The 20,320-nt window shown below is 56.0% G+C and overlaps 5 protein-coding genes across 5 annotated transcripts; 1 reads left to right on the top strand and 4 right to left on the bottom strand.

The window, feature by feature from the left end:
- Positions 1-1,127: 1,127 nt before the first annotated feature.
- INS49_010190 (uncharacterized protein) lies at positions 1,128-3,844 on the bottom strand (the record flags this gene model as incomplete). The annotated part of the gene is made up of 2 exons (XM_043170916.1): positions 1,128-2,933; positions 3,014-3,844. 2 exons carry the CDS (start codon positions 3,842-3,844, stop codon positions 1,128-1,130), a joined length of 2,637 nt encoding a protein of 878 aa, XP_043025481.1.
- Positions 3,845-7,661: 3,817 nt separating this feature from the next.
- Positions 7,662-10,148, bottom strand: INS49_010189 (uncharacterized protein; the record flags this gene model as incomplete). The annotated part of the gene is made up of 6 exons (XM_043170915.1): positions 7,662-7,842; positions 7,909-7,969; positions 8,040-8,199; positions 8,342-8,785; positions 8,863-9,616; positions 9,670-10,148. 6 exons carry the CDS (start codon positions 10,146-10,148, stop codon positions 7,662-7,664), a joined length of 2,079 nt encoding a protein of 692 aa, XP_043025480.1.
- A 912-nt stretch (positions 10,149-11,060) lies between these two features.
- On the bottom strand, positions 11,061-12,269 carry INS49_010188 (uncharacterized protein; the record flags this gene model as incomplete). Its single annotated transcript, XM_043170914.1, has 1 exon — positions 11,061-12,269. One exon carries the CDS (start codon positions 12,267-12,269, stop codon positions 11,061-11,063), a length of 1,209 nt encoding a protein of 402 aa, XP_043025479.1.
- A 5,261-nt stretch (positions 12,270-17,530) lies between these two features.
- On the top strand, positions 17,531-18,016 carry INS49_010187 (uncharacterized protein; the record flags this gene model as incomplete). The annotated part of the gene is made up of 1 exon (XM_043170913.1): positions 17,531-18,016. One exon carries the CDS (start codon positions 17,531-17,533, stop codon positions 18,014-18,016), a length of 486 nt encoding a protein of 161 aa, XP_043025478.1.
- Positions 18,017-18,586: 570 nt separating this feature from the next.
- INS49_010186 (uncharacterized protein) lies at positions 18,587-19,408 on the bottom strand (the record flags this gene model as incomplete). Its single annotated transcript, XM_043170912.1, has 1 exon — positions 18,587-19,408. One exon carries the CDS (start codon positions 19,406-19,408, stop codon positions 18,587-18,589), a length of 822 nt encoding a protein of 273 aa, XP_043025477.1.
- Positions 19,409-20,320: the final 912 nt, after the last annotated feature.

Below are 20,320 nucleotides of genomic sequence, written 5' to 3'. Positions count from 1 at the left end.
GTGTTATGCGTCCCAGCTGGGTTGAAGGACATTGGGCAACAGGGTGGCACGTGGGCGCGGTGCGGTCAATGGGGGCGTGATGCTGGAGATCAGTGCCAACTCTGATGTGGCTGTCTCGTGCTCGAGGCAGCAAGTCGTGAGGACCATCCTATCCTAGGATCACCTGGTAACCCAACACTTCCCGCGGGGGAAGTTGAAGGCGCATGCACCGCCCGCTGATCAAGTAATTACGTCTCATTGGTATCTCTTCTAGGGACCTAGGTAGACAAGTACGCCTCAAGGGGGAAAAGGATTGGTGGCTCTCGCGTGAATAGACCAATGCTGCGCTGCGCTCTGCTCTCGGAACGTCGAAGTAAAAAGACGGGAGGCGTGGCCTCGTGAAATATGGCCAGCCAGCAATCCCCAAGACAAGCTAGATACATGCATGCGTGCTCGCCCAACACCTGGTAGCCATAGGCCAAGTAAGGCAATACAGGAAGTAGAAATAGCAAATTGATGCGCATATACTGGAGAAGATGAGCTAAATTCGACAAAGTGAATAAAGGTAGAAGGAAAATTAAGCCATATCCTGGAACATGGGAGACAGGAGGTACTAGATATGACAAGGCCTTTGATCCGGTCTAGGTAAGAACGTATAGGTACATCTCCCGAAGAACAAGTAAGTAAATAATAGATACGGAATCAGATCTGCCAGCCCCCATTCCTCCCCCCTGGAACACGCCTAGGCACGCCTCCAGCCCCCAAACACCCTGGTTTTGAAGGATTAAAACAAGAAACACGCGTGCCTCCACCGAAGAAGCGCAGCTCGCTTGCTTGCTCGATGCACCCCTTCTTTGTTTCGCTAGATGCCCTGGCAATATGGATGGGGAAAAGACTTGTCTAAAAATACAGCAGATGAAAATGGCAGGACTGGGTATCTTTCGTCTGTCAAAAGCATTGGAATTTTTTTTGCTCTTTGTACGGTTTGATGAGGTTGTTATGAAGTACACACTGGGTGGTCGTTTCGTGCTTCGGTCGTTGGGATAGTAGCGGTAGTGATCTGGAATAGGGCGGGGTGAGTTGGTAATGGGTAGGTCGTTTCGCTTCGGGTGGGAGGATTAGAGGGCTCGCTGCGGATAACAGTCCGCTCAGATCCTCGTCGGCAGGCCCTTGCCCATGGTCAGCTGGCTCAGGCTCAGCGTCCTGGCTGCCTTCTTCCTCTTCAGGTCGGCCTCATCCTCGTCTCCCTCTTCGGGATACTGGGCCGCAACGCCACCAAACTCGTCTACGCCCCCGAACGGCTCGTACTGCTGCAGGTTGGGGGTCGCACCGGGCTGCTCCCTCGGTGTCTGGAACGCCTCGGAGAACTCGTCGTCGGCGGTCTCCACCGCGGGGGAGTTGGTGACGCTGCTAAAGCGGCTGTCTTTGCCAAAGATACTCTGCGCCTTGCTCGACGGGTCCACGGTAGGGGCCGCCCCCCTCGTATTGACCGAGATGGGCGCCAAGTGCGTGGCATTGGTGGGGGCGGCCGACGTCGCGGTTTGTGGCCGCAAGCGCTCGCTCGACTTGGACTTTGCTGGGTCTCGCACCATGGCGAACATCGTGGACGACAGGTTGTTCATGCGCTCCGATAGCTTGCGCACCTGGTCCTCGAGGGCTTGCCGAGCGGCCCGTTCGTTCTCGAGCTGCGCCACGAGAGCAGCGCTATTTTGTGGGTAATCTTCGCTGCTGGATTGAGATGCTCGCGGTCCTAGTGATGGCATGCTAGTTGCGGGGCGGACAGTGGACTCAGAAGTTGGCCTGAGAAGCCCAGGGCCCTGAGGCGCTGGGACACCAATGGTGGACTGGTTCTGCGTTGCAGAGGAGGAAGGAGGATGCAGGGAGTCGATATAAGTCCGTCCCTCACCAAAGGACATGCGGGAGGAAGTATTGTCGTCCGCCGTGTCCACCGACCGCCGAGAGGATGGTGGCAACCCGGTGTCGCGGCTGTTGGTCTGGTAGATGGAGGGAATCATGGGCGGTACGACATTGCTGTATGCGTACGTAGGGTGGTTCGAGGGAACTCGGTGAACACCAGATCCAGACGCTGCCCCAGAGCCCGAACGTTGGAGCCCGCCGCGATTCCCGGCCCCACTGTTGACCTCCATGAGAGGCCCCTTGAACCCTGGTACCGAGTGGCACAGTTGATTGACCACCCGCTCTAGCCTATACACGCGAGACTCAAGGCAACCGAATCTCTCATCCAGAGTTGCGGCCTGCGTGATTTTCATGCCGGCCATCTCATTCATGGAAGACAACGTCCCGAAATTGAAAGGTTGCGGCGGTGTCTTTGGCGCCCTATCAGCCGCCTGCGACTCCGCTATGCTCATGGACGCCCGCCCATGATCGAACTGGTCTTCGTTGCCAATATCCGTCTCGTTCTCGTTGGGGTTCGATGAGAGCGGCGACAGTGGCCCCGGTACATCGTAGCTTTCTCTCCAGAAGCGGATCTCATCGCTACGGCTGCGGCGTCGGGATTCTTTTTGCTCTTGCGCCACCTCGTACAGCTGCGACAGAGACCGCGAGCGGCGCTTATGCCCATTTTCGCCGCCAGTGTCACTGGTAAGCGCCCGGCCGATCTCCTCGGGATCGTCCTCGGTGAAGCGACTCCCTCGGGCGTGCGTGCTTGCCGGCCGGGGCGACAAGCCGGCCCATTCCTCTCCTCGACTCCGTGGGCCGGGACCCGTCATGAGAAATAGTTTGCTGTTGGTAGCCGTGGTCGCTCGCCGTCGATTTGGCGATGAGCCTAGGGCATCGAACGACAAGGAATTCCGCGCGCTCTCTATGGCTGTTATGTCATCTGGGCCTACCGAATGTGATCGCAGGGCCCGGTCGAACTCGTTGACGGGCATAGACGCCACGCGCTTCGCGGGTTCATTATTCTGCGCAGAATCAAGTCTCGCAGCCGGTGGAACCTGGTGAAGGAAACTGTTAGCCAATGACTCATGCGAGCAACATTCTCCTTGACGGAGTCAGGCCATGATAAAGTGCTCACACTGCGATGTTGTGGTGGTCCACCACCGAGGGCAGACTGGCGATCGGTCTCGCTGACAGAGCTCAAACTGCCATCCTTCTTCTTCCGCCTCAGGAACTTGCTGAGCGCGGAGCGCAGCGTCGACTTCTTGCGCTGGGGTGGGCTGTTCGAGACATCGTGACCAGATGTGTCGCCCGTCTTGCCAGAATTGATGCTCAGGGTCGAGAAACGTGTGTTGGTGGACGGGTTTGTTCGCTGGTACCGTGCAGGAGAGCTCCTCGCGGCCGATGCGCCGGATGAGGCGCCGCCCTCGGGGCTTGGCCCGGACGATGCGTGCGGCTGAGAGTACGGGTGTGGCGACGGCGAACCGGGGTGCTCCGGAACAGTCTGTGGAACGTCGACTGTGTCCGTACGGATCGGCGTCGCGGCAGACTGTGCGACAGGAACGAAGGCTTGTGTCACGGGCGAGGCGAGGGCCTGTTGCGGTGGGTGTTGCGGTGGGTGCTGCGGTGGGTGCTGCGGGACGAGCTCACTGTCCAGCGGCGTTGCACTTGCGATACCGGTCCCTGGGTTTCTTATTGGGAATTCGTCGTCCTCTATGGTGTTTGTGCTTGAAAGAGGGATGGGACCTGATATTCTCAGGCCCCGGATGCTCTGGTGGCCCGTTCTCGGCCTCGCGGTGGTAGGGGAGGCCGGTCCGAAGACTTTGGTCTTCTTCATGGTAGCGTCGTTGTCGATGGGTAGGTTGAACCTCTGGACCGCCAGGGAGGAGTTGGGTGGCGGCGAGGCGTTAGTAATATTGATGTTGTTAGAGGTTGGTATTGATGGCGGTTCGGAAGAGCCATGAGGCATTACGATTAATGATAGGCCGACCCTATGTCGACTGTTTCATGCGGTGAGGATGATTCGCGGTCGTGGGCTCGACGACTATTCCTACTCTGCCTCGCTCTTGCATCGATCCACATGGTCAGCAATGCGTGCCAGCCTGGAGGGTCCCGGATCCAATGCAATGCGTGCGAGCAGGATGCGAGCCCGCCGTTGGTGGTGTGACGGCCAACCGGCGCCAGCCCAAGGAGCAGCAATCGAGTCAGTGGCGTCGTTCGCAAATTGACTGAAGATGGAGAAACCTTGGAGATTATGGGCTAGAGTATGGCCAAACGAAGGACAGCATGGCAGACCCCAGCATCTGCATCATGTATCGTGCTGAATCGGCCTGCGTTGGTCAGGCGTTGGTCCCTACGGCAGAGGGAGAGAGCATCAAAGGTCAACGAGCGGCCCGCGATGGGCGGCGCATTAAGGTGATATGTAATGAACCTGCCCCTTGGAAGGTGGAAGGATGCGGTCAGTGAAACGAGCACGCATACGAATTGGAGACCGTCGAGCCTGTGGCCCCCGTAAAAGTGGAAGAGACACGCATGCTGGGGTACACCCAGGAAGCATGCTGCATGGGCAGTAGGGATAACGACAGGGTGCCCATGTCGGAGGGGCCAGGCGTGCTACTTTGGGATCGTGGTGGTGGAGAAGGGGCGTGGGAAAAGAGGGCCCAAGCAGCTGCACGTCCGGCGTTTGATACTGTTCTGGTCACCTGCGACAATTGGCCCACGACGCCTCTTCTCAGTATCTTGCATCTTGTGACGGGCCAAAGACTCTTGAGATAAGCTCGGAGGAGTTGCCATCGCGGCCGTCATTCTAATTTGCTGCACGACGAATTGGGCCGGCCAAGTTCCCGCTGTGGCATGCCTCGGCGTATTCGGATCATCTCACCGACGATCAAAGCTGCGAGCAAGTATTGAGAGCTGCGTCGGTGGAAATCCGGTCTCTAGGTGTTGTCGATGCGGGCCATGTTCAAACCCTTTGGTATAGACTGTCACATCTTAAAAGATCTGGTTAGTTCCGATGTTAGCAGATCAAATCGGGATGAAAAAGAAAGCTGTTGGGGTCATGGCCGCGGGGCTGGCCACTCTTGACCATCCTCCAAGTTCTATTCGACGGCTCGTCCATCACACCCCTGAAGTGGTGATCAACTCCATCAGTGAAGTCCCGCGACTCGCCGACACCGCGATACGGAGAGCTGTGTAGGCCCTTGGGTCACAGCCGGCCTGTCGTCCTCCCACATCTCTTCTGTGTGAGCACGGACGGTGTGTGTCCGCCCGGTCAAGCGAGTGGTCTCGCAACTGGATCCGGGCCTCCCAACGGCGGCCACCGCCTAGAGACCGTCGGCTGGCCACTGTAGCTTGAGCCCCTTTCGACGTGCAGCTGCTGTTGCACCTGTGGCGTGAGGCTCAAGCAAACGTGCTCATCCTTCTGCATGGGGGCAACCTTTGTGGGCGAGCCAACCCCGCGCAGCCATGGCGTCGTGTCGGTTGCCTATTCAGCTACCCATGCCGCTGATGCTAGCTGATTCAGGACCCCGCCCCCGACTCGGGTCAGTTGGCTGTGACTATCGACGAGATCCTGGGGGCGGCACGTCGCTGCACGTCGCTTTCTCGCGGGCAGAGCACGAATGAGCATCCAGTGTGGCTGTCCGTGGGACTGCCCCCAGCGCACGTTGCGTGACATCCAGCTGGCCATATTTAGACGCACTGCAGGCGAGCTGTGGCAGTCACAGGATGGTGTGGCCATCCAACAATGCGAGTGGTGCTGTGACTCCCGGTTCGCTTTCTTTTTCTGGCCCGCGCCACCAGCATTTGGGGGAGGTGACGAGACAAGCAGCAGCAGCAAGAAGCTTTCCGTTGTCGACACGTCTAGACCAGCGAGAGCTTGTGACCCAGACATGGATCTAGAAGGTCTCTTCGGGTAGTCTAGCGGCGGGTGGAGGCACGCTTGCTGTGTAGTATATAATATCACGCATCTTATAGCCTGAAATCGGCTCCGGCGCCCAAGTTCAGAAATCAGGATGAAGCCAGTCTCGAAGCCCCTTCCCGGCCGCTGCATTCTTTGGACAGTCCATCAGGATAGGCTACGGCTTGCGCGGCGCGCGCGCCGAAGATGCGTAAGCGCAATGCGCGCCAGATAAATATCCATGGCTAAAATCAGATCAGCCGTTTGGACGTCGCAGGCGAAGATAACGCTGCTTGCGCATGTATCTGTGTTCGCACATTTATTGCGTGCTCCGGGTTGGCGTGCTGTCTCGTTTATTTGGTCCGACAAGCGGTTTGCCTGAAGCCATGTTACCCAAGAAAAGGGCACATCCGCAATATCAACCCGCTTTAATTCGAGGATCTTCGAACCGTCATGCGGCACCATCAGTCTTCATGCCGCGGGGATTTTAGCTTTGGAGCTACTGGAAGGTTAGAGATCTGAGATTTCAGCTTGACCTCGGTTGCAAAGGCAGAGAACCGAAAAAAAGACAACAAGGGCCAAGTCTGCATCCACTATTTCCATACACCTTTCCGGACCGGAAGGTCATGTTGAGCGAGACAACACGCTGATCGCGGCCAGAAAAAAACTTCCGGCTGTCGTCTGATCTTCAGATTTTAAACTCTGGCGTCCCGAGCATTGACACTATAAGAAGCGACTGTGGAATCAAGCGAGTTGCCAGGGTCTCCATGTTTGCAGGTCCAGGACGCAATCGCGGCCCTCTCGATTGCACCCCGGGGTGATCTTGGACACGACAGACGCGCTAGCCAGCCAGATGCCAGGCTCCCATCAGATGAAACTGCAGCTGCAGTGCGGACGAGGAGGAATACGAAGCAACGCAGCAGTCCGTGATAATGCGCAGGTTGTTCGTGCTAAACCCCGTTTTTTTGTTGTCAGAATCGCCTGCATCTATCACTTGCATTTGCTTGCTATCACGTCTCGGTCAGATGGGCTGCATGCTCCCCCTCATCCTGCCAGAAAGCTGCGCCATGGCCCGCAGAGGGGAAGACGAAATGAGGGCATCTGGCGGCAGCTCTCACCTCGAGTGGGAACCGCGCAGACGCAGCGAGACAGTCTCGGTCAACTAAATCGTTGCGAGCCCTCGCAAGCCCATTGGAGTGAGCTTCATCGACACTAATTGACGTGTTAATTTCCCTAAGATCATATTCAATGTCGCTATCAGCGATGTCCCGCATAGCGTGGTCGTATCCGCAGAATTCTGGAAAAGGTACGCCAGACCCGCGGGCAGCTAGCCAACCCCTGCTGGACAGCTCATCCCTGTTGGCGCTCTGACCCCTATCCCTCGGTAAGAGTCTGAAACGGCAGGGGTGAGCTCGATGGTCTCATCCGATTTCTACAACGCCGTTCTGCACGTGGCCTGCAACCGAGGAGATGCCCGTTGTTGATGTGGCCGAGACGGACGAATATAGACTCCCAGCCACCCGAACAGCTCAGGTGTTCGCAGCAAGAATTGTCGAGGAAACCCGAGTTGTAAGTTTGACAACAGTTCCAGGCCAACCGTCCGGCAGATTTATTCCTCAAGGACGAAATGACCGAGCAAGTTGACGCAATCTCGCAGTTCTCGCAGAGCCGAGATGCCTCAGACGTCTGGACCTGACTAGATCTGCGAGGTCCCTCATCTCGCCGCAAAGACGGTCCGGCTGGCGCACGTTGCAAAATGCCCACCAGCCTTTTCCTGCGGTCCGTCCAATGTTGTGAGCGTCTGAGCACCCGCCGCTTTTGGTGGGGCTTCTAATTGAGGTTGACTGAGTGGATGACGCTACAAAAGGACTTCTTTTAACGGCTCGCTTCAAGCGTCCGTTGTCAAGGACGCGAAGTCAGGATAGCGCAGGTCCGCATTGTCCTCGAGGAAAGCCATCCACTCCTTCAGGAACTTGCTGCCTCTGTTTGCCGAGAAGAGGCCAAGGGTCAGCTCATTATCATCTGTGGGGTTTGGTGTTGTCTCATGTGTCCCTTTTGTCCGTGCAGTGCTGTTTGACATCTGCATCGCAGTTGCTTCCGGACAAAGGAAGTCACTGAAGAACGTCTCGACTTACTTCTGCACCGTTTCCGAGTCACCAATTATAGTCAGTGAGCGTTTGGGCCGCGTCATGGCAACTGCCGTGGGTTAGACCGTTGTCCAGGTCTCGCTAGCGGATACCGAGCCCTCGGGGAGGGTGAAACGTACCATTCAGTCGGCGCTTTTCCCCGAGGAAGCCGACCTCACCATCAGAGTTGCTTCTGACGAGGCTGACAATGATTGCTTCTTTTTCACGGCCTTGGAAGCCATCGACACTCCCAAGCTCGATGCCAGGGAATTCTTCTTTGAGAGGGGCAAGCTGTGCAAGCTGGTAGGCACATACCCTGTTAGTGATCGTCCTGCATGAACTATAACACAATGCGATATTACTGTCAAGATGGGATGGATGGCATCAACAAGCCTGGGGACCCGCAACGTATGGCACAATCCGATGTGGGACTTATACATACCTGGGCATTATAAGGCGTCACAACAGCGATGTCATCAGTCTTGACGCCAGCTTCCACGAGAGCCCGAACATGCTGCTTGACGAGCAGAGCCTCCATCTCGTTGCTCTTGCTGTCGCCTCGGAGCGATGCCTTTGCATTCTTGGTAGTGTCCTCCTCGTCCTCCTTCTCGGGGTAATCTCCTCCTTGGGTGTCAATGAATATCAATGGCTCCGTCGTGTCGTCGCAGGCCTGTACGTCGTAGGGCAGGTCCTTGAGGAGGCGGTCCTTGACCGCATCGGCAGCTATAAGTTTGGATTCATACAGCTGGTCCGACGGAAAGCGCATGATTTTCTCATGCATCCGATACTGGGTGGTCAGCATTCTTTTGATCGATGGTCCATGAAGTGCCAGGAGGCGGTCGAAGAGTGTAGTCTCCAGCGTTGCCCCCTTCGGCACTTTGCCGCCCTCTTTGCAGTTATCTTTGTTTTGGTGTTCAGCGACTTGATAGTTGGTGGTAGTTGGAGATGGTCTCCAGCACAGACAGCCTTCTTGGCAGAGAGCAGAGGTACCCAGCACTGTGCCTCAAGAGCCTGAGATGCTTCGTCGATGATTACGACATCGAACTCCTCATTCCGGAGCTGAAAGCCTCCGGCGCCATGCAGAGTTGCCAGGACGACTTTGCTTCCCTTGACCAGGTTACTGATGCAGCCCTTTTCCCGCACACGGTATTCCTTCCTCAACTCCTTGAGATCCATGTATATTGCCTTGCGTTCCCTGCCATTTCTCGTCTTCTTGATCGATGCCTGTTTGGCGTCCATCTCATCGCGAACGTCCTTGACGATTTGGCCAGCTTCGGAAATCCGCGTGAGAACATCAAGTGAGTGATTCAAGACAGACGGCAGCAGGCGTGCGGGATGACCCAGGCGAACGATTGGGATTTTGTGTGGCGACAACCTCTCGACGATGTTGTCGACTGAGATGTTAGACGGCCCGCAGACCAAAATCCGCAAGCCTCTCTTGATCATCTGTAGGATCAACTCGATCAACGTATGCGTCTTCCCGGTTCCAGGCGGGCCATGAACCAACGCAATCTCCCTTGATGCCAGGGCAAACCGTATCGCGTCTTTTTGCGAATCGTTGAGACTCGGGTCGAACCATTCCAATTTTCCAACATCCGGGTCAGAGTCGAGCTTTTCGGGTATTGGCGTGGGACTCGACTGGCCAAACAGGACTCTCATGAAGATCGAATGCTCAGAGTCGCTCATGGCCTTCAGCCTCTCCATGGTTTGGTTCATCCTGCCGCCATTAGTACGGGTGCCATTCGACATTCTCGCGAAGAAACTAGGTACCTCTTGAAGGTCACCTCGTCGGCCAGCTTCACGATCCACACCCTACCCCCAAGTGCCGCACCGACATCCTCCTTGTCCTCGTCCAGCGCCACGCCGACGTCCGCCCTCCTCACCCTCGTGACCACGCCCTTGACGCCCTTGCGCTCGAGGTCCTTGACCTCCCGCTTCTTGGCGCTGCCGGCCGGCTGCTCGCTGACCAGGACGATGTCGCCGGTGCGGATGCCGTGCTCGGGCAGCTCCCCGTCCGAGGCCGACACGGCCGAGTCCGCGGCCAACTCGATGACCGTCTTGCCACCGAGGCCGGTGCGCTGCGACGACACGGTCAGGTTGGTGATGGCGACGCCGGCGCGCTGCAGGGCCGAGGGCGAGTGGGCCGAGATGAGGTGGCTCGTCTCTGCGATCTCAGACTTCTGCTCGGCGTCGAGGAGGGCTATCTGAGTGCCCGCGAATGTGGGTATGTCTACAGCTTTTGGAGCCATCTTGGAAGTCAGGACACCAAGTCGAACCTGAGAGGGCAGACAAGCTTGATTTCAGAGATATCGAGGGAGGGCGAGATGAAGTTGGTCAAGTCAAGGTTGGTTTGCATTGAATTCGGCCTGTTCAGGAAGTCATGGCCTAACAGAGCTCTTTCCACAACGGTGAGGGGCCTCGACAGATGAGGTCAGTCAGTGCAGCAGCTCCGACATGCCAGGCCAAACGAACAGCCCGCGAACGTCTTTCCTCCCGGTTCAGTTAATATTCTACAACCACATTGGGATCTGATCACTTTTGTGACACGAATTGAAGCAAGCACGAGATTCATGGAACATAGAAACTCTGTAAACAGGTCAATCAAACGGAAACAGGGATCGGCTGTGTCTACTTGCACGTGAATGCGGTGTGATGACATCGGCAACCTACAAGACCCTGGTCTGGTCCTTTTAGGCCCGGGAGGCGCCTGGCCTACCTGGGTGCTCTGGGCGCTGATGCCGGACGTTCAGCACACCCCGGCCACTGTAGATGTTTTGTTGGGCCGCCAACAGATTCCAGTCCGGTATAAAGGACAATCAATGGAAGCCGTCCCCCATGTACATATAATTCTATCCGTTCGCATCTCATCACAGTATTAAGAAGAAAGCTGCTGTGGACTTTTCATTTCCTAAATCGCAGACTATGGTGTAATGCATCAAATGTGGGTTGTCACGCCACGGAAACGCTTTCAGTTAGACAGACTAATGAACAAATGCGCCGACCGGACTCCGAAATGCAGCGCTCGGGTGGGCACACCACCACGGATCTCCCCACGCCGACGCGGGCTGAACGGCCCACGCGATGACAATGCCATTTAAAACAGAAACGGTTGCGCACTGTTGGGATCCAAGCCCCATGCCCCAGGCCGCCTGGCGTCCCGCCTAGATATCATCCTCGACCATCCCCAGCACATCCAGCTCCGTCTTGACCATCCGCTCGAACTCGTCCCGGTCGATGCCCGCCGCCCGCGATAACAAGAACAGGCTCCTGATGCTCCTCGACACGTGCTGCTTAATTCCGAACTCGCTCGACTCCTGCCGCCCCGCCTGCTCCTCCAGCTTCAGCACCGTGTTCGACCCGTTCGAGCTGGCGCTGGACTCCGGCCTGGGGTGTGCGAGCGATGCCGTCCTCTCCTCCTCTTCCTGCGATCTGCCGCCCGGCGACGGCGCGAGCGTCCACGCCCCGTTGGTCTCGTTGGCTTCCTCGCCGTCCTCGCCTGCTCTTGTGCCCGAGCCTACAGGGTGCTGCAGGCCCAGGGGAGGTGCCGAGCCCGTGATTTCTTGTGCCGCTTGAGCCTCGTCTGGGTCGTGGTTGTCCATCGCGGGCTGCACGTTGTCGTACTGGGAAAAGTATGCATCGTCTTCCTCGGCGACGGCCTGGTGAGTAGCTGCCAATGTCTGCTGTGGTGCTGACTGCGGTGCTGGCGAGCGGGCTGGCTGTGGCGTGCGCGCTGGTGTGGCATCATAACGAGCCCAGTAATCATCGTCGTCGTCCTCTTCCTCTTGCTTGTCGTCTACAGGCTGATACGCCACGTCAGTGCTGGCTGGTTGTGATACGGACTTGTTGGTGTTCGCGTCCTGCTGCCGGAACGAATTCTCCGCGGCCTCAATGCTCGAGTACCCCGCGAACGATGCGAACGGGTTCGATTTGTCCGGGACGCTGATCTCGCCGACCCGCCACCCGTCGCCGCCTCCTGCCTCGTCGTTGACACAATATACTAGTCGGAAGAACAGTTCAAAGTCCTCGAGAACAACAAGTGCTTGCAGCGTCTCCTCGTCGAGTCGTCTGTACTGTGTCTGGACATCGTAGTCCCAGTCGACCTCGACCTCGCCGGAAACGGGATGTGGCTCTAGTCGGTCACTCCGAGCAACCTCTGCCAATCGCCCGTCCTTGCCCTTGTCGTAGGATAATAAACGCAGCCATGGGTCTGTGCTGGCTGAGGACAAGAGTTGGACACGCTGTCGGAGGATCGGCGAGAGTAGTGGTAATATTGCGGGGGCGGGCTGGGTCGAGAGTGCTGCGGCAGGCAACGAAGGTAGGAGCGGCGTCAAGATGCCTCTGAGGTCGGGGTTCGTGATCGTAGAAGTCATTTTCGGAGTGCCGTGGTTTAGCAGCACCGTCAAGTACGTGTCGGCGTGGCCTTCTCGACACAGATATGTGTCGAGGGTGTGTTGCAGCAGGGAGGGAAAATGTGAGACAGGTTGGCCCCGATCACATGCAAAGCGAATACTTGACTAGCCACAACAGAACCTGTGCTCAATAACAATGTCAGGGCGTGGGATGGAAGGGGGTTTTCTTTCTTTCCAGGTCAGCAACAGAAGTGAACGACAGAGGAGGGCAAACTACCAGAGCCAACTCGGGGAACGCGCAGGATACATGACACGGAGAAATGGATGGAGACTGCCTGCCTCTGCTCACGGGCCTGGAGGTCAGTCAGTCAAGCGACGCCCAGAAATGGACTACCTCCTGCCTTCTACGAGAACCCCACTGTGTGCAACATAATAGCGGGATTCCATTGGAGCGGACGGGCGGAACTTGTGGGTCTTGGCTTAGATCTTAGCGGCAGGGATCACCCTGATGACCGCATGCCGCAAGCACGATGCGACGCTACCATTCACGCCGAAGTTCACCCACTTCGGGGACTATGACTGATTGACCCGCTGCATCTGAAAGCCGAGACCTGCTCCTTCCTGAAGAGGACCTCCTGTCGGTAGACTACGTGTCAGTGCCGATTTGTGAACATAAATGTCGACGTCGGATGAGAATGGCCCGCTTTCGGTATGCCCATCTTCGCAGTCCCAGTTAATCAACGCAATTCCAGCGCCAGAGCCATCGACAACCGCATGATCTCCTCTAACCTTATCTGTTTGCTACTTCGGAGGGGAGGAGGGGGGGGAGGAGTGATGACATTATGCTTTCGGTCAGCATACAGACTTCGACAGTCAGCCGCCGACCCGTTGTATAAGACATAGTCTACCAACTCTATTCGCCGCCGAAGCTCGGAGAATAGGTCTTTGTTATTATTGTCGGCTTGCATCATCGGCTGCCCAACCGTCGCATTGCAACTGCTGACAGCTCGTCTCATGAACCGCCTAACCATCGCAAACCCATGGACCCACGATCTTACGAACGCCGGCAACCGGCCAGCATGGTCGTGGTTCGAGATGTTGAGTGTTCCGCAGCGTCAGTGAGGAATCAGTCTGTGTGATCGTCTCGCGACGCAACGTAGTCAATCTGGTCATTTTCAGTATCACCGCTAATATCGTCGCTCAATTCGTTACATCCTACCTTTCTCAAGAGGTTACACATCACTTTCTTCTCTTCCTCTGTTGATTTCATAGTCCACAAACACGCTTTCGCTTCATTTATTCGCATTTCATGGCCAATGTGCTTAACACAGGCGCAACGGCACTGATCGCCTCAAGTGGGGCAGCGACTTAGACAGGTTCTGGAGAGGTGGCCGCCCCTCCGCACCAGTCCCCACCACCCTGCTTTTTAAAGAAAGAAAACAAGAAATCAAATAAAACAAGGGGTGCAGGGTGAAGCGAGACAAACAGGGAGGGACAGAAAACAAACAGGCAGAAATATCATGGCTGCATGTGCTTCCCTCGAGTTGGCATTCGCTTCGTGGGTAGGACTCCCTGCCAAGGCCCGAGCAGATTCGTCTAGTGTTCAATGAGTCGCAGCACACATCGTGGTACTCTGTCAATACGATGACTGGTCCGTGTGGTGTAATCCCCAAATCTCCAATTGCCAGGCTCCTCAATTCTGTGGAGGTTGTGGCAGTATAATAGCTCCGCGAGTTGCTGGCTGAGCAATTTGGCGAGTCTCCCAGCCTGTTGTGCACCGACCTGCCCGGAATCACTTACCGAGTCTCAGTTCTAATTTCGGGCCGTCGGTATGTCCTCATCTCGGGTAGTCGGTACGTTCTGATCTCGGACAGTCGGTAGGAATGGTCTCGGACCAGGGCATGACTTGGTTGAAGAGTCAGTCCTTGCAGTCTACCGTGCGCAACCAGAACATACCGCCGTCACCCTGTCAAAGCAGAACTTGTCTGTCATTGATTCTAGGTCATCTCGGCAGCCTTCAGGAATCTCTATTTTGGGCACTCGGCGCGTCTGGATGGTATTGGACCAGGCCTGTGGCGAGATATCATGGAGGCCAAGATGGAAGCCGAAAGCCCTGGGAGATTTCGACATTGTCTTCGCGAAATCACTGTCAATGTGACTTCCGGGAGCCTCCACCTAACGACACCTGAATGGCGTACCTATCAGCCAACACATTCTAGGCATCTTGGACGATAGGAGCGCCGCAGAAGATGTGATTTCGTGTCATAAAAGTCCCCCCCAATTTCCCTATATTGGGGAATAGAATTGTGCATGTCCTACGCAATCGAACTGCCCATGGCGGCGGCAGAGGCATCGGTGGCTATGGCTTCGGGTTGTGCGCATTGAGTGCTCGTCCACCTTGATGATTATTGCGCCCAGTGTGGCCAGTATGCTGTTGATGCATCATTGCACATTACTATTTACATTGAAAGGTGATTCAAGATCATGTTTTGCACCATTCTCAGTCCAAGGAAATGGTCTGTGGTGCGTCAAGTTGGTCTCGGCACAGCCGCGATGCCTCAACGGCGTAACCAGCCACAGCCACCATGTAGACGATCTGTTCGCCATGCTACATCCAATTTATTGAACCGTTAGGACTTGGTCAGTAAAATAGGCACAGATTTTCAATGCGTGTCCCCCGTCCTTGGGATTGGGCGTGAACAAATTCTTTCAAAATCAAACAGGCTCGTAGTCCTGTCTCGCAGCTGCGCACCTTCGAGGACACGGTGCTGCTCGAGGCTTGGTGCTTGGTCGACGAGGCTTATGTGTCTCGATAAAGCCACAACGGTCGTGAGCCATTTTTGTACCGCGGCCGATTCTTCCTTGCGCCATTGAACATCGCAGATCAAAGAGCATAGTCTCCTGTCACTCACGGCCCAGAGGCGCGGCACCGGTCACATTCGCGATGACTCCCCGAGGATTCGCCCCCAGGTGGAACATGACGAGGTGATATTCTGGGGATGTCTGTCACAAGGCTGCAAGGTCGGATCCCTTGCGTCCCGAAAGTTGCGAGGTGCCGAAGCCACACGCCACATGGAGTCTCAAAAGCAGGCCTATCTAGTAACCAACCAACGGTTCTGTGTTAAGACACTTGCTCTGCATGGCCACTGAAAGCCTACACCTACACGACTGGCCGCGGCTGTGCCGCTCACAGAGCACGAGGTGGGATGGAGACTAGCCCCCACGTTGTCACCGCATGCATAAGCCCCAGGCCTACTTGGGACAGTGGTAACTGGGAAGTTTTATATTTGGATTGAGACATACGTCTCCAATTGCACCTAAACTTCATGCTTTTCCTCAGTATCACATGAGTAGGAGCTACTTCCATCTCACCGCTCCGGGGAAGGGGAGCCTGGGGCCGTTGGATATTTGCGTGCGTGAGCGACGATCAACAGGCTGTACGGGTGGACTGTGTGATGCCGCCAGATGGCCAGCATACCATAGAGGATTTCCTGAGAGCCCTCCAAATCTTGACAGCTACACTGTGGAAGGCAATACGTTTGTTTTACTTTTCGGGTCCGATGCCATAGCCTTTCCCGTGCTTCTAGCAGAACAAGACCTAGCACAGCTGGGCTCAGCCTGGGGGAGATGGGGTGATTCCCACGGAAGCCTATGTTTTATTCTAGGCGCCAGGCTACTAGATGCATGTAAGGAGTCACTGGGCATACAGCCAAGGCGTAGGCCAATCCCCAGTCGTCCAATGACTTGGGAAGTTTTGGGAGCGGCCCCCAAAGCAAGGCAGACGGGCCTGCTGCGGCCAGAGGCTTAGGGTGGGCGACATTGAGTTTGTGCTACCGACAGCCATCGAGCCCAGAGCCTCGACGGCAACCCTCGAGACAGACGCCCTCCATTGGTACACTGCCACGACGGGTACCTGGGCGTGCAGAGCTGGAAGGCAACTGGAAGCAGATGTGCTGTCCCGGGGGAGGTCCTCCAATGAGATGCCCCAGTCCATCCGAATAAGGCAGTTCGTGCGCACAGACCTCCGCCTCCCGCCCGCCTAGCTCCAGGGTACCCAGGCAGCTAGAGCAGCAAGGTCAGCAGCAAGGTCAGAGGCCAATGACTTCGGGTTTTCAGTGACCATCGAATCGACGCTGGTTTTGTATTGGGAAACCTGCCCAGAGCATTAGAAGACAACTTGTAATGATGTACAATGGTCTAGAACGCTTTGGTTGCATGATACTTCTCATGATGCAATTTTCTGCTTTTTTGTGGATATTAGAACTCCAGGATTCCCAAAGCTGTGTCTGTTCACGTCCAACCTGGGGATGGAATGCACCCCAAATTGGGGTACGTCATCAGCTCCAGCTCCAAGCCCCCGCGTCCCCTTTCAACTACAAACAACAACAGCTTCAACACAACTTTTTTGTAGCACGAAGTCAAGCACTAAGTCTAGCACAGAGCCAAGCAAAGACCATCACAATGGCGGACTCAGACACTCGAGAGTCTAACATGAAGGCCGCCCTGAAAGCAATAGAAGAAGGGAGAATGACCTACCGTCAAGCACACGAGACGTACGGAATCGGAGTGGGCACCCTAAATGGACGCAAGAAGGGCGCCAAATCTCGGCGTGAGGCCCACAGGACTGAACAGAAGCTGTCACCAGCCTTGGAGGATTCGATTGTCCACTGGATACTGTTCGAAAAGCGGAACAGCCGTCCCCCAACAAAGGACTTGGTGCGGCAATATGCACAGCACATATGTGACGTGTCCGGCATTCCCTCCAAGATTGGCCACAATTGGGTGGACCGCTTCATTTCACGGCATCCTGAAGTCCTGGACTCCAACATTTCGGGGGCCAGGCTTAAGCGGAGGAAGGGGCGGCCAATTCATCCAGAACGTCGCCGACGGCACGGAATGTGGCATCAGTCGAAAATAGTGGAGAGGCTGCGGGAGGTCTCATGATAGCAGCAAGGGAGGAACATGACCCAGCATCATCAGTAACATTTGAGCCTGGGATCGGCGTTCTTGCATGCCTGCCAGGCTGTGACGGAGGCCGAGTCTTGGGGGCTGTTGCACCGACGATGCGGTACGATGCTGGAATGCGCCACCAAGGCTCTTTGTATGACGAACGGTTGGGCACGGTTTGGGGGCTTTGGAGTGTCTTTAAACTCATGTAAGTCCCTCTCATTGCAGCATCAAATGTCACGACACGACCTCACTCACTCGTACCAAGACACAATAGACTTCAGGATCCATTCATCGTCACAGACTCAAGTGTGGCCAGCTCCTGATCGTCCATGATGCGCTCCCGATTCGCAGAATATGACACCGACGAAGACAGCCTCCCACAGGGGATGACCCGCATTGGGTATGACGCTGATACCGAAACATACACATATAGAAGCGCGGACGGCAGCATCTGGGAAGGATCCCCTGGAAGCCGATATGGCAACCTTACGAGGGTCGGCCTACCGGCCCGGCAGCCCTCAGACGCTCAGCGGGTGACAACAGAAGGCCTCACACTCTCATCCTCAACTCAAAAAGGTGACCCCGAGCAAGCCTCTGCAGCTCCAAATGTGGAGGGAACCCCAACCGGCAGACGGAGATCAGCATCCAGAGTCATTTTGCGATGCGTGTCCAAGGTCACGTCCTCGCTCCGTCCGCGCTCCGACAGCCAGACCAGCAGCTCGACCGAGTCCTCGCCCGACACTTTGTCACCAGACGTGGAGGACTTCCTCTTCTCTCACGTCAGAGGACAGCAAGACCAATCTGTACCGGAGAAATGAATTTCGATTGCAACGATGTTGTGTATGAATGACGCCGTGGTCTGAGCGCATGGGACATAGAGTGAGACTGCAATGATTGGGCTATTGACGGCAAAAGGAAGGATGACTTGCTATTCGTCTCTCACTTAAAAGGAATAAATGTGCGTGGTCTAAAGTGATCGGGTCTTTCACTGTCAGACATGGGAACGGATAGCCACGTGCAGCATTAGGCATCACTCTTTCAATTCGCTAGCTATTGGGGGTCGTAGTCTAAATTGAAATCTCATGCAAGGCACAGCGCCGCTTAGACCATGTTCGTCTTATGTTCGCATCGACCCGTAAACGCCACCTTCCCCATTATTCGCTCGTCATATTATGTGAGATCTAGATCTATATAAATAAATAAAACATTCTATACCACATTACTTCCCGTCAGACTATTCCGAAAGGGGCAAATGCCGGTGAGTGCCTGTGAGGCTGAATCCAACGACACTGCCTGGCCAAGGCTAGTAAGCCGGGCCGTGAGCGTGGGAAATGGGGAAAGGATCAGCCCTACGTGGTAAGCTCGCATTTCTCCTCCCTCGGACTTTTTCACCTCTCGCCTTCCCTGGGGTCGCTCAGCCCCTGGATGTTGGAGGACGACATGACCTCGTAAGCCTGTCCGAAGCACGCGTTGTACTTGCGGAACGCCTGCTCGACCAGTACGCCCACGTCCTTGCGGCTCCTGCCCAGGATCCCGACCGAGATCATAGCCTCCGTTTCCTCTATCCAGTCCTTCAGCTTGGCGAACTCGACCTCGTCCTTTGACAGACGCTCGATAACCCCGGACCCCTTGAGGATAGCCAGCACGCCGGCGACGACGGTGTTGACGCCGCCCAGCACGGTGATGGGCACCTCGTAGTTCTTGGCGTTGGGGCCCAGCGCCGTCAGCACCGCCGCGACGATGATCTGGATGAAGTGCGAGATGTACAGGATGATCCCCAGCGTGTGGTGCAGCAGCTTCTTGCGCCGCCTCTGCTCGATGACGTGCCTGTAGACGCCGACCGCGTGCCGCCGCCCCTTCTCGAGCGTCTCGGCGTCCGTGAAGGTGCTCGCGCGGTCGCTGTTGATGCCGACCGCCCGCCGGAAGATGAGTAGAACCTGGCTGTCGTCGTTGTTGTCCCTCATCCGCAGCCCGGCGGGCGTCGCCCACGACAGGTCCGTGTCGACCTTTGGCAGTTGCTGGATGGGCGTTTTGCTGTTGCTGTTGTTGCCGTTCTTGGCGGGTTGCACGTCAGTGTTGACGGGTGGTGGCTGCTGTGGTGGCTGTTGGTCGCGTGTCTCTGTGCTTCCTGGCTGGCCGGCGGAAGAGAGCAAGGGGGATGTCTCGACCGGCTTCGGCGCTTCTTGTGTTTCTGAGGTTTGTGAGGACATTGTGATAATTCAGAGAGGAAAATCAGATAGAGTTTTGATTAAACTGTAGCTTGACAGGCCGTGGTAGATCTGTTGCGCTCTGGTGATGCCATCTCCAAGAATCGAATCGCTGGGGATCAGACTGGCCTTTTTATCCTTCACCAATTTTGCTGGATGACTAGGCATCGTGAAATCGCACCTTGACCGAATTGTACAATGCTGGACGAATAGTTCAGGTGGTCAGAGATAGTGGGTGGAAGGAACAGTCATTTGGCTGTTGTGTGACAGATGATCGACTTCGCCTTGTCGTTCGTCTTACTGCAGGGACGATCCTTCATGGTCCCTGTGCCTCTCTCTTGGAATTTCGATGACAAAATACTGCTGGCGACAACTTCAGGCCCTCTCATAGGCCATTCAACGTACTTGTGCGTCCCACAGCCCCCAAGTACAACAGTCGCCCGAGGCCGAGTGGTGAGGCTCCAGGTTGCTTGGCCTGCCCCCACGCCACAGTCCCTTCCAGGCAGACATAGAATGACTTCTGGAAAGACATCAAGCCCCATCCTTCTCCTGGATCGCGATAGGGCTGAGATGATCAGAACGGACACTTGTCAGCTATGTTGTCGGCCGCGCCGGCAGGTGACGATCCTTCAGATGTTGGGTACGCGACACTGCGCATGTCTTCATATGGCAGCTTCAGTAGTACCGCCCCCGCGACAGGCACGCACAACTCGACGGCTTCAGCCTTCTCACACTCGGTGAGGATATTCTTACTCATAGCGTCTGCACTACAAGGCGATGCACTCTCACATGACCCTCTTGACTCCCTCTGCCGCTCCAGTGTTCGGCCGCTCGCTTGCCCACATGGTGCCGAGAGCACCGCTGAGCAGAATCCCACGAGGTCAGGTCTACCGTGGCATTGGAATTCGTTGCCCT

Source organism: Diaporthe citri (genome assembly GCF_014595645.1).
Source record: "Diaporthe citri strain NFHF-8-4 chromosome Unknown scaffold_4, whole genome shotgun sequence".
In the NCBI taxonomy this organism is placed as follows: domain Eukaryota; kingdom Fungi; phylum Ascomycota; class Sordariomycetes; order Diaporthales; family Diaporthaceae; genus Diaporthe; species Diaporthe citri.
Note: the sequence above shows the minus strand (reverse complement) of the source record. Positions and strands in the feature narration are given on the sequence as shown.